The sequence below is a fragment of the Hippichthys cyanospilos genome, chromosome 16 (genome assembly GCF_059441005.1).
Source record: "Hippichthys cyanospilos isolate Australia breed blue-spotted pipefish chromosome 16, RoL_Hcya_1.0, whole genome shotgun sequence".
Lineage (NCBI taxonomy): Eukaryota > Metazoa > Chordata > Actinopteri > Syngnathiformes > Syngnathidae > Hippichthys > Hippichthys cyanospilos.
Genome location: NC_142384.1, coordinates 15,063,905 through 15,076,345, shown reverse-complemented (window position 1 = coordinate 15,076,345; position 12,441 = coordinate 15,063,905). Strand labels below are relative to the sequence as shown.

Here is a 12,441-nt window from a genome sequence, read left to right as displayed (position 1 = left end):
ATTTTACAGATTTAATTTCTTTTACCATGATTACATGCTTTATTTCAGATGGTTACACTTCGCGCTAGACTTAAGGCCCATTAGGGTTCATAATCCAGAGCAATGATGAGAGTGGTATGAAGGTGAAGTGGATCTAAGCTTGTTGGTATGGGTGGAGGAAAATGCCAGATGTCATATGTGATAGAAGTTGTCTCTGCCAGTTAGAATGAGGTTTTATAAAACAGAATATGTTTCTCAGTCATCCTTGTCATGATAATCAGCAATCAAGTGTCATTCTACTTGCCCTCGACTTGCTGTCTCTTATTCCCCTTTTCTTCCCTCCAGCATCCTGTGGTTTCTACAAGCTTGCTTTGGAACACAAAGGGATTTTCTGTGTGGGAAACAGGTACACTGTAACTGGATAACCTGAGAATAGAGACCAGATATGCTGCCGAAAGATCTATTTTTGTTTCAACCTGGGTTACTTTGTTCATGTGCTAAACAGCGGTGTCCTAGAAAGTTTGTATTTTTACTTTGTATTTTTCGCTGTTGAAAAACTTACTGTATCTTTGTTTTTTTAAATCCAAATAGAGCTTTTGTTTCTCCCTGTGTTTTTTTTTGTGGTCTAAAATGCAGTAGTCACAGTAAGTGAACAGCAAAGCCGAACTGAATGTGCCGTATTTAAATGAAGACTATGTTATAGTTTTTAATCATTATTTTAAATTCATTGCGTATATTGTTGTTTTTTAAGGCATCCTAATTTTGTATTTATATACCTCGTTTTCTACTACTCTTTTTCCTACATTTCCATATTTTAATATTTATTTTCTCCTACATGTTCTTTCAGAAACTCATATTTGAATGCCACCTGCTGTGATTTCCTACAGAAACTCAGTATGTGTTTGCTCTCCCAGTCAGTAGCTGCTTCTGGCACCTCTCAGCAGGGTAGGCAGATTTAAACACGCAGTAGCACCACACACAGAGTTCAAACCATCTTGCTGGTTCCTCGTTTAGTATGTGAGTCTACAGTTCTATGTCGAGGTTTTCTTGAGCAAACTATGACTGTGTGGAATACATTAAAACCGACTGATCTGCTTTTCACATTTTTTCCCCAGTGTTATGTTCCATTCTCTTTTACTACCACATTTTTACGTTCCCCATCAATGAGTTCATGTGATGGGTAAAAAAATTCCAATCATATACTGTATAGAGTAAACTTACAAGAGGCAACAAGTGGCTCATTACTTACTCAGCCAAGACCATTTGTTAAATATTCCCTGAAATAATAACATTTTGGGATACATTGTTGGTGAGTAGTTTGTCTTGCCTTAATTGAAGGTCTTTAATATTTCCCTATTTTCACCCTCAGATGCAGAAGAAATAGATACTCTCCTTCACTACAATCTTTCCTCTCTGTGCTGTCGGGTCTCAGACTGGCCGACTCTGCTGCGCGAGTCCCCAGGGCTTCAACTGTGTGATTATAAAGGCCCAAGAGCCACTCAATACTGTCTGGTGATAATACTACATCTCGCACTGCAACAAGGAGACAGGTAAACACAGATTTGAAACATCCATCTATTATCTTAGCCAGTTATCCTCACAAAGGTCAAGGGCGCGCCGGATTTTATCTTAGCTGTCTTCGGCCAGTGGGCAGGGTGCACTTTGAACTGGTTGGCATTCAATTGCGGGGCACACAAAGACGTAACAAACACACCTAGGGACAATTTAGAGTGTCCTATACACCTACCGTGTATGTTATTGGAATGTGTGGGGGACACCAGAATACCCAGACAAAATCCAAACAGGCATGGGGACCCTTGACATAGAGTGAGATGAAATGTGATCTTGTACAAGTTCTGTAAATCATAATAAACAACAAATATTGACATAAAAAAACAGCAATCAATGTAAAAGAGAGTAAAGTATTAAAAAAAAATTAGTCTTGGGAAATTTGAGAAAGAATAAGGTTTAATGTTTACTAAGCGTTAGGAGTGTTCATTATTTATTAGTTTGTTTCATTTAGTACATTCACACACAAGCCTTAAATTTGACTTTTAGATATCTAAAAATGCTTGTCCCTTATGTTTGTGTTGCGTACATGAACCAGGCTCCTCCCAGACCCAACAGTGTTTTCCAGTGTCGTGTGGCTCTTACGTTCCGTTCAGGAGGAATGCAGCAGCACGCTCCCTACCTTGGTCCTGCGGTCTTCGCTTTACTTGCTAGCGGTGACACAGGAAAAGAACACCACACTTGATGGGGTATCCAAGTTCATTTAACACACCATATCAGGTTATAGGTTTTGTTTGTAGAAGACACATTATTATTCTTGTACGAAGCACTTGATACTTTTCTAATGTGACAGCCCCAACCCCAGCACTTGTTTCACCTTTTCTTAACAATTCTATTTATTAAAGGCTCCTTTGGACTGCATCAACAAGGCTCTCTCCTCCTGTCAAAGTTTCTCATTGCTTTACATTCACCATCCTGCCATCCTCTCCTTCATTTGTGGCCAGCCGCTGCTTAAAGAAAAATTTGGGGCCCAGGTCTTGGAACTTTGGTTGACGAGACAAGCACAGCCCACAGATGCAAAGCTGACCATGGTGAAAATCATTTGTTTTATTCCCCCCATATCATTGTGTGTATGTTTTGGGTTTTTTTAAAATCCCAAATTAGATCCTCTCTATCTTATTAGCCTAATCAAATTTGTGTATTTTTCATGTGCAGACAGAGAGACATGTTGAAGATAAGAGATGTGCTCAGCAGGAAAAAGATCAGGATCCCACTACAGAAATTCTAGAGCTTCTGTCTGTGTTAAAGAAGTACCAGTCTGTGATCCTAATTCTCCTGGTGAGATAAAGATACACAGATAGAGGATTGGTAACTTTTTAAAATAGAGAAACATGCAGTTTATTTCACATCAGTGAGCTGGTGACATGGAGTCATATTGTAACTGCTCTAAAACTTGCTTGTGTTCTTAAAAAGGTCAGACATAACCTTAACTGGTTTGGTTTGGAGACCTCAAGCACATATACAGTTCCATGTTGTGTTCCATAGCACCTGTTTTGTTTCTGACTTTCTCACCATCTAGGAAATAGTTTGCACCAGGGAGGCCTCACTTGCAGAGCGAGCAATGTCAGTTCTGACGGTTCTCTTAGATGGACAAAGTGACTTTGAAGCAGACTTGTGCACCAGTCTGAAGCCTGCTCTGCTCCAGGCATTGCAGAAAATGAGTGTTGACTATATGGGCCATTTACAAAGACAGAAACTTGTTGAAGGTAAGCAACAGAGGGTCACATTCTGTGCAAGTGCTTCAAAGTGTTTCAGTGTAATGTGATAATACCAATACCAAGATTCTTTTCTTACAGTAACTGTATGAGTGTGAGTGTATATGGCTAACCTCATACTAAAGATAAGGAAATCTCTCTTTTTGTGTATTTCTGTAGTAGCGCATCCATTCATCCTTTTTCTAGAGCCGCTTATCCTCACTAGGGTTGCTGCCTTGCTGGTGTCTATACCAGCTGTCTTCAGGCAGTAGGCAGGGGACACCCTGAACTGGTTGCCAGTCGATCACAGGGCACACAGAGATGAATGATCGCTCACACTCACTCACAAACACACCTAAAGGCAATTGGAACATCCGATATACCTACCATGCATGTTTTTGGGGTTGCATGAGGAAACTGGAGTACCTACAGAAAACACACTCAGGCATGGGGAGAACATGCATATAATATTTTTCACGCAGATCAGCCAACATTATAAAAACGCTTATAGTAGTGTCTTCATTTTCAAGTATTTTGCTGTATATACAGTATACTGTACTATGATTGGTTATAGTATCAATGGTAAACGAAAACATTTAGAGTGACTTATTTTCTGATAGCGATGACATGGCATCCTATATATCCATCCATCCTTTTTTAACTTTGCCTTGCAGTCAACTCGCTCCCTCTGGTGCTCAGGTTGCTTTGTGTAACACATACCAGCATCCCACCATCCCTACCCTGCAGCAAGGTGGACGAAGTGCACTTCAAGCTGCTCTACCACGGTGAGGTCAAAACAAATCTGCTAGTAGGTCACACTCCTCCCTCAGTCAAAGATAATCACTCAGCATATTAATTACAAAGCTTATACCATCTTAACCCCAACATTTCACTAAACTAATCAACATCCAACACCGTATGCTGTACATGCTTTAGTTTACTGCATGTATTCGTAGAGACTTATCCTATGTTACATTTTCCAGCGTGTCTTTCTTAATTAACTTGGTCTTTACGAATCACAGTTCTGCGTGAGTGAGGTAATCATATCATAGTCCGCGCACTGCAGATACTGTAGATATCAGAACCAGCAGACCTGATTTTGCATGTCCTGTGTTTGCAAGTGAGTAATATTGCAGGTAGGTTGAATCAGTCCAATACAGAGAGTCTGCTGCCTGCCCTAAATTACCTGTACTGCTGCCTGAGTCTCTCTCCTGCACATTGCACTGACAGAGGTTTGTCATCATCTCGTTCTTCAATTTACAATATGTGTGTGTCTACCAAGACAGTCAAATTCCGCCTCAAATTCTAGCTGTACCGTACTATGTGTTATTTTGGCAAGACTGATTCTGTAAGACTGGTTAAAGTAATGACAATTTGACGTTGGCTTCTCATGAGTCAATATCACCATGGCCTTGGAAACAAACCCATTTCACGCAAAAAATAAAAAAAGCTTTCCAGTTGAATTGCCTTCATTGTTATTTACTGACGGAGTCGTCCTTTTGAGAAATGCATTTTTTTTTTATCAAATAAGAGAAAGGAAAGCAGACCACTTGCATGTAATAAGTAAAATTTGTAATCAAACACATTCACACTAAATGGACAAAAGCACAAGAATATGTGGACTCTAAAATTTCAGCATATTATAATTTCCACTCTTCGTGAAAGACAAAGTGATTATGGGGTGTATCTGTGACAATTTTGGTTATCTGTATCATCATGAGCGGTGTATTATTGGATATGGTTTTTGCATGCATCACTGGGGCACAGTTTAAAAAAAAAAAAAAACGCTTTAAAATACCTACCCTAAAGCTGGAAGCGCAAAATTGCCTTGGTTAAAATAGCCTTGCTAAGCCGGACACTTACAATTCATTTGATTTTTCAGAGCCCCTGTTGCATTGATTTTTTTTTGATAAAGCAATGTTTCACAAGACTTTGGTGTATGAATAATTTATATGAAAGTTACAATCCCCACCAGGACCAAACAAAATATGAATCTTTCAGCCAAGGGTTGAACATAAATAAAATATTGTTATAACTATTTTTTATAAGTAAATGAAAATGTTAGTATGTTGGTCATGAGCTGTATAGGCAAATGGGTCATTCTGCATTGGATTCGCCAGTTTTATGTGGTTCTACGTAGGTGATTTTGGGGGGGGGAGTGATTAAATCATACATACAAAGTGACAACCTTGTATTTGCGAGCAACCACACACAGACAGACACACATTCATGCTGACACATGATGTTGCACCTTCTCCTCCCCAGCTGTCTCTATGCTACTCTCCAATTGTGGAGTAATGGAGCAGCTTCAGAAAATCCTCTCCTCACCCTCTGAGCCATTCGTCTCCTCTTCGGTTTCTACTTCCTCAGCTCTGCTGTGCTGCAGTCATCTGCTGATGTCCTCCCTCATCACTTTACAGCATGAGCATTCTATCCAGGTACACCCTGGAGCTCTTCTGTACTCATTACAATATGGGGCTACAAATTCACATATTCAAGGACGAGACATAAATGAGACACATCAGACAAAAGAGCTTAAATTCTAATAATTAAACTAGCATTCGGTCCAAAGCTGGTTTACTCCTCTGATTCATGAAGCTTTCTATTGTTTCCTTTTTATTGCGTCTTTCCATTCATTTAAGGTTCACAAAAAAGTCAATTGGAACCTGGACACAGCTGTGCAGCGAATACTCATCCAGAAAAGGAATACAGACACCCTCTTGCTGGGTAACAAGCTCAAAATTGTCATTCGTCAAAATACATTCTGTGAGAGCAAAATGGCATATTTGAAGACTGCATGCAGCCATGGCTCAAATTGTCATTGGTAATGCCATATTTTGCTACTTTGATTTTTGTTGCGACTAAAATGATCTATACATTTTTATGTAAGTACTTTATGTTGTAATTTCACTCTGGAACGAAACAGTATCATCACACTGTTATCTCCAACACTGAGCAAAGTCAAAGTACAAGTGAGATCCAGTCACTAACCATTTAAATGAGTCCCTGCTCCCTGCTTTCAAATATGCACAATTTTTCACCTCATTTGTTTTCCTTTTATCCTTTTTTCCCCAGTGTAGACGTTCTGCACTCTAATTTTGGATCTACTGAATGTTGTTTTGTATGTTGTTCAAGGGCTTTTTGGGGTTTTCTCTCAGTACGTCAACATCCTCAAGTATCACAAAATCATGTATGTTACATAAAATGGCCACCGAAAAGTAGTCAGCCAAGATGAACTAAAGCTCACTCACAACCCTAATGAGGATGTGAGGTACAGAAAACTGATGTATTTTTAGCCACAAATGTTGTTTTTCTTCGGAAAAAAAAATGCCTGAGTATGAACTCAAACATAAGTGGGAACATTTTGAAATTTCTTCCCTTTGTTATTTTGGTTTCCATCCATTTACATTTTTACCTTTTCCATATGTTTTTCTTTTCAGTCAGCTACTTGAGATTGCTGCAGGCCTTATTCAGTGTTGACTTGACCTCTGCATTGGTGGGTGTGACCACTGGTCCAGGCTTGGTTGACCAAACACCCTTGCAACTTGAAGATGGTGCATTATTCCCGCTTGGCTCCAGAGGGGCTCAGTGCCTTTTAATTGCTCTCAGTGGACTTATTTTACAGGTTGGATGACCTTGCTGGGAGATTGTGTATTCAGTATATTTTTATGCTGTCTTCATACTTTACTGTTTATACTTTTAGTGCATCAGAGCTTGTAAATCTTTCAGTCGCTCTGTCTCCTAAATCTCTCTCTCTCTCTTGCTGTCTCTACTGCACTTAGACAGTTGTTACCAACTGAGAACAAAGAGACGGATAAAGATGTAGTATAGCGTTGACTTAAGTCTGCAATGATATGTTGTTATTTAATTGGCTGATACGTCCAAAATTATGATAGTATCTTCACGGTTTATTTACTATTTTATCTTTGATGCGGCAATAGTAAAAAGCCGCAATCGAGGAAGAAAATTAACTTGTAGGAAACATAAAAGATATACATACCTTGGATGTGATAAGCATATAGGCTCATTTCCAATGATACTGTAAATGTGAATTTGGTTTTCTGATGAAACACAATACAGGAACCTGTCATGTGAAGCAGACCGCTCTCAAAAAAAAACCCAAAAATAAATAGATGATTTGAGGAAAACTAAGTTTTGAAACTGGACTTTTATCTTGAAGTAAAAACGATTTTCTACTCAATTGTAGACACACATTTTACACCAGCTGGTCATCTTATTAAAGAAATAAATAAATCTTATATATTCGATCTTGCTATTCTGTGTCAAATTCTCTTGATGCCCTAGATTTGTGGAAGAAAAAAAAATACTTTTCTTGTTCCCTTTCTCCACTTTCATTTGTCCTGTATTTTACCTCTACCCTCTTGCTGCCTAGCATTTTCATCCCTTCCTACTCTTGCTCCTGAGTACTTTCTTGTCCTTTTTACTTAAAAGATTAGTGTTGACTTGGACTTTCTTTGATATATCTGCCTGGCCTACTTAAGTATTTTAGGAGAGAACTGCCACATCAGGAAAGACATTTATCATTAAAGCCTAATCTTGGCTCTCTAGTTTGGTCTTGCACTATGTATTTTACTTCTAGTTGTATTGTATCCCTGTATTTAAACATATACATGTTTTCTCAGGCTTAAACATATGCTTTTTTGATGCTGCCCATTCAGTTAATAAAATGTTATTGTAATGTAAATTTTCTTCTCTCCATTGCAGTACAGTATAACGACTTCTGTATTTGTCCTTTTCAGAAGAATGAGCTACTGCTGAGAGCCTCGGTCAACTGCCTGACTTCCTTGCTTGGCTTCATTCAGAGAAGGAGTCCTCAGACAGGTATCATTTGTTTTCATAAAGGACTTTCCATGTCAGCTCTGCCCTTTCAATACATTGTACTGCCAATGGAAAAGATAAGGCAGCCTCAATGCAAGCTACCCTCACCTAGGGAGGATTACAGTGCAGGCTATTCATTCTGTCGTAGTTCTCTAAACAGTTGCTAACAGCAGGCATGCAGAAACAACCAGCTTGCTTAAGTATCTCCATATCTATCCTCACCTTTATCAAGTCCATTATTCTAGCGTTTATTTGACCTAAATGTGCAGTGCTTCTACAGGTTCTATTTTTTTCTCTACTGCAGCATGCATTTACAGTTATGAGGTTAAGTCACTGATTGTTTGCATACACTAAATCTTATTTACTCCTTAATTACCACTTTCTTATCACAACATTTACAACTTTTGCTTGATTTCTAGAGTTATTCGTGGGTATTCTTGTGTGTTTCGTTTCAGCCAATTATGAGGTTTGTCAGCCATGGAGTCGATTCCTCCTCCGTTGCCTGCACAGCTCAGGAGAGAGCTCCGCCCTGCACCCGGCCATTCTTAGAGTCATCACACTTGTGAGATTTTACGCTTAACCCACACCTTTGAATGGAGCGTTATTTATGGAGCTTTATTCTAAAAAGTATATTTATCCATGGGGCTCTTTGTGTGATAATTCTATTAGTGCAAAAGTGGATGCAGTAGGCTAAACACAATTTGTATAGATTATCTGTGTGAATGTTTCCTGAGTAGCTTATGCAGCATGGCAGTCTGGTGGTACAGTGGGAGCCTGACCTGTCCCGGGTGATGGATGCAGTTGAGAAGAAAGGGGTTAAGAACCTAAGTCAGGAAGCATCACAAGCCCTCAGGCTACTTCTTACGCAGGTGAACACAAACACATACACAATAATGTGCATTGGAGACATGCTTTCGGATCGCCACATCAAATCCACTCAATACTTGCTCGGTGTGAGTTCTGCCTTAGGATTTCATAAATAGCTGAGGGCCACTGATTTTGCTTGCATGATGTTGCAACGTCACATTTCACTACCAACAAAATTAAATGTAACTTTCACCTAAGAAAAAAAATCAATTTCTGGGATCTAAGCACACTACCTGCACTGGTAAAGAAAGTCCTGATGAAAAATTTATTAAAACTACTAACTAATGAAAACTACTGTAAGATCTGCAATGTTCAATAAGAAGGTTTGTTTTTTGTTTGTTTTAATTATTATTTTTGACCAAGCGCCCTTATTCTGAATCCGTGATTTTACATTAGCCACTATTCCGCTGTTTTCATTATCATTGCTCTATCCCAATGTTCTGAATTATTTAACAATGAAAATGACTGCTATGAACATTTTGCACATGCCAGCATAACTGCTTGTAGGCACATTCAGAAATGTGTTAAAATTGTTGCTAAATAATTGATGAAAGCCGCCATGTTTAACTGTGATGATAGTCCAACAGAAAACAAAGGGAGTACAAGCTTCTGATTGTAATTGGTTTATCCACGGAGGAAACCTTTCATTATTAAAACCTGAGGTCACACATCTGACAGCTGAATTTTTCAACTCCATTTAGGGACAGCTTTCAAAAAAATCAACTGCTTGGAGGCTAAACTCTCCTTTGAAACCCTGACTGGTTTGCCATCATAGCTGTCTCCATGGCTCATAGTTTTGCACTCTGACTTCGGACACAAATCTATGGGAATTGATTGCTTTTGAGGACCGTTGTCAGACCTGATTTTTTTTTTTCCACTAAATTTTTAACCACTGTTACATATTAGAACACTGTTTGGGAGCTAAACTTTCATTTGAAGCTCAACAATAGAACCTTCACCTTTGTTTAAGTGGTCAAACTTGCATTCTGTCTAACGCAAATGAATCTCAAGGTAATAGCATCTACAAATTAAATTAGGACTGACAGAATGATGGCCTCTACCAATGGAAAGCCTGCTTATTTGCATGACAGGTTTTGCACGTGAAACTAGGCTTTCGTGTGACACACACTTCTCTTGATATGAGTTTTGCTCTGTCATCACCTCTTCTCCCACCCAATCTCACACACGCATAAGATGTGCACACACATACACAGAGTTGTCTTTGACTTGCCTGTGTTTTATTGTTAAATCTCTTTTTAGGAAGGCGTCATCTGCATTTCTGTAAACTGCTGTGATAGCAATATTGCCCTTGGGTTCATAAGATTACCTGAGTGTGTGTCCTTGCACGCACACACACACGCACACATTATAATTACATAGTTACTTTATTTTTTCGGTTCAAAATTTTTTATATAATGACATTACAACCATGGCAGGTCTGGTGTCAGAAGGGGCACACTAACATGTTGTGATTGTAATGAACCCAAATTAGAGTCCATCTTTACTACCGTCTGCTGCCTTCATCTTATGAGAGCACTGTGCTCCGATAGCGGCGCTGAATGTTTGTGTAAAACTCATGTGGGAAAACGCCATAACATGCCTTTGATTACTGGCCACCTGCCAGAAGAGTCAAACCCATTGGGACGACTAATGAATCACTTGTGCTTCACGAGCCATTTCTCTAGTCAATCCATAATTTCCCAAATTTCAAATCGCCACCATCTTGGCCAATCTTCCTTAGCATTACTTTTGTCATGCTGACAATAATGGTTTTAATGCCACTCCTCTATTCTTTGCTATGATTATAAGTCTTGTTGTACTGTAATTGTCAACTAAAAGCTCTCATCTTTTCCTTTGAATTTCAAAAAAATCAATCTTCTTATCCTGCATTTATTCAGATACACAGTGGTGTGTTTCATCCTCCACCCACAGAGGAACACAAGCAGAGAGTAAGGACTGTGATGGAGTCACTGGACTCACTACCGCCCCCAGAGAGCCCCAGCTTCTCCAGCAACATCTTGTATCCGAAGCTTCAAATCCAACTCAATAATACTACATTTAAAGCTAAGCCAAACCGATGCACACAAACACACACGCTAGGTAAATAGAGTAAATAAATAAACTACAGGTCACATCCAGCAAAAATAGAACACATCGTGCCTGAGGCCTGACTTGTGTTACTGCACATATCCACAGTATACTTCCAACAGCAGCAGTTTATTCTATTGATTTTATCTAGCAATTCACTATTGTAGCTGTTTGTGGTGTAGTTTTTACTCTTGGGTTATTTGAAAGTGTGTGAACAACCCACCTGCTCCTGTTTTTTTCCCCAGTCAGTCAATATTGCACTTGAAGACCCACTTAATGTTTTTGGTTGATTGTCGATCTTTCATCACACACAGACCAGTATGTGTTGCTGAAAGAAACAGCATTTGATTCAGGAAGGCTCCTCGATAAAAACATATCCAGAAGATGGAGCTTTCGCCATAATTTTTGCAGTCAGTACAATAAAATAGACTTCAAAACAAGCTCCCATCTCACACAGCCGCACAGCAGTATTTTGACACTTTATTGTTCCTTAATTCTTTTTTCTCAGGCGCTTTGGGAATATGTCCATCAGTTTGTCTGACTTCAGAGTGAGCAGTGAAATTGCTTGAGAAAAATGACACATTTGTTTGCTAAAAGCATTCGGGTGCACCTAAAAAAATTTAATTAAACGGACTTGAAAGCAATACTGTCATTTAATAAGTCAAAACTATGATTCAATAGTCTGAGATTGGGCTTTGTCATATGCCATTTTCTGCTTCATGTATGGCATACACTTGTGTTCAGGACAATTGCCCCTTGTTTACTGATATAATAAGTTTTACTTCCATATAAATCAATTAGATTGTGTTCTTCCTTCGTAGAAAACTAAGAAAAGGGACAGTGACGTTCTTCTGTATCAATCACTGTTAGAGATGCTATTCCATGCCAGAACTTCTCTAATAGAATACACTTGTTTTCATTTTCCACTTTTGTCTAATTTTAATGTTTTTATTACATTTCACTTTAGTATAGAATGTGCAATGTCGCCAAATTGAAATTAAGAGATGAGTTAGTTGTATTTTGTTGTAATTCCCTGCAATTCTAATATATTAAATATCTCTTTATATTGTTTAAATGGATGTAATCAGAAAAGGGAAATACTTTGCAGAAGAGCAAATAACTTAAATAAAACTCATCAGCCATTAGGCTGCTTGTCACGCGATTGTGCACTGCAGACATCTTTAATTATGTTGCCATGTACTAAATGTAATGGGAATCGCTGTCAGGCCTCTTCAGGTCCCATGTGAATCCAATTTTAATTTGTACAAGCACCTCGCCTCATATTATAGGTCTCATCTTTCAAAAGTAATGTTCCATTAAAAAATCTGCATCATTTGTTTCAGAGAGGAACAAAAGAATTAACCAATTAGCAAACATTATTCATTAGCAGCATGTCTTAGCACAG

General features: G+C 38.7%; 1 protein-coding gene across 6 annotated transcripts in view; it reads left to right on the top strand.

Moving 5' to 3' along the window:
• The window catches only part of mei1 (meiotic double-stranded break formation protein 1), a 27,204-nt gene extending 14,763 nt beyond the window's left edge, over positions 1-12,441 (top strand). Inside the window, exons 17-33 of one of the 6 annotated variants that reach the window (XM_088437637.1) lie at positions 325-385; positions 827-924; positions 1,349-1,529; positions 2,087-2,237; positions 2,394-2,579; positions 2,704-2,826; positions 3,068-3,254; positions 3,917-4,027; positions 4,364-4,474; positions 5,508-5,680; positions 5,885-5,969; positions 6,683-6,867; positions 8,003-8,084; positions 8,537-8,643; positions 8,819-8,950; positions 10,847-10,968; positions 11,545-12,441. In XM_088437637.1, the coding sequence (XP_088293763.1) occupies positions 325-385; positions 827-924; positions 1,349-1,529; positions 2,087-2,237; positions 2,394-2,579; positions 2,704-2,826; positions 3,068-3,254; positions 3,917-4,027; positions 4,364-4,474; positions 5,508-5,680; positions 5,885-5,969; positions 6,683-6,867; positions 8,003-8,084; positions 8,537-8,643; positions 8,819-8,950; positions 10,847-10,968; positions 11,545-11,605 (2,156 nt within the window). In that variant the 3' untranslated portion in view covers positions 11,606-12,441. Of the gene's footprint in view, positions 1-324; positions 386-826; positions 925-1,348; positions 1,530-2,086; positions 2,238-2,393; positions 2,580-2,703; positions 2,827-3,067; positions 3,255-3,916; positions 4,028-4,363; positions 4,475-5,507; positions 5,681-5,884; positions 5,970-6,317; positions 6,400-6,682; positions 6,868-8,002; positions 8,085-8,536; positions 8,644-8,790; positions 8,951-10,846; positions 10,969-11,544 lie in introns of those variants that run through there. The other 5 variants (XR_015868233.1, XM_088437638.1, XM_088437639.1 and 2 more) reach the window with 5 other exon arrangements.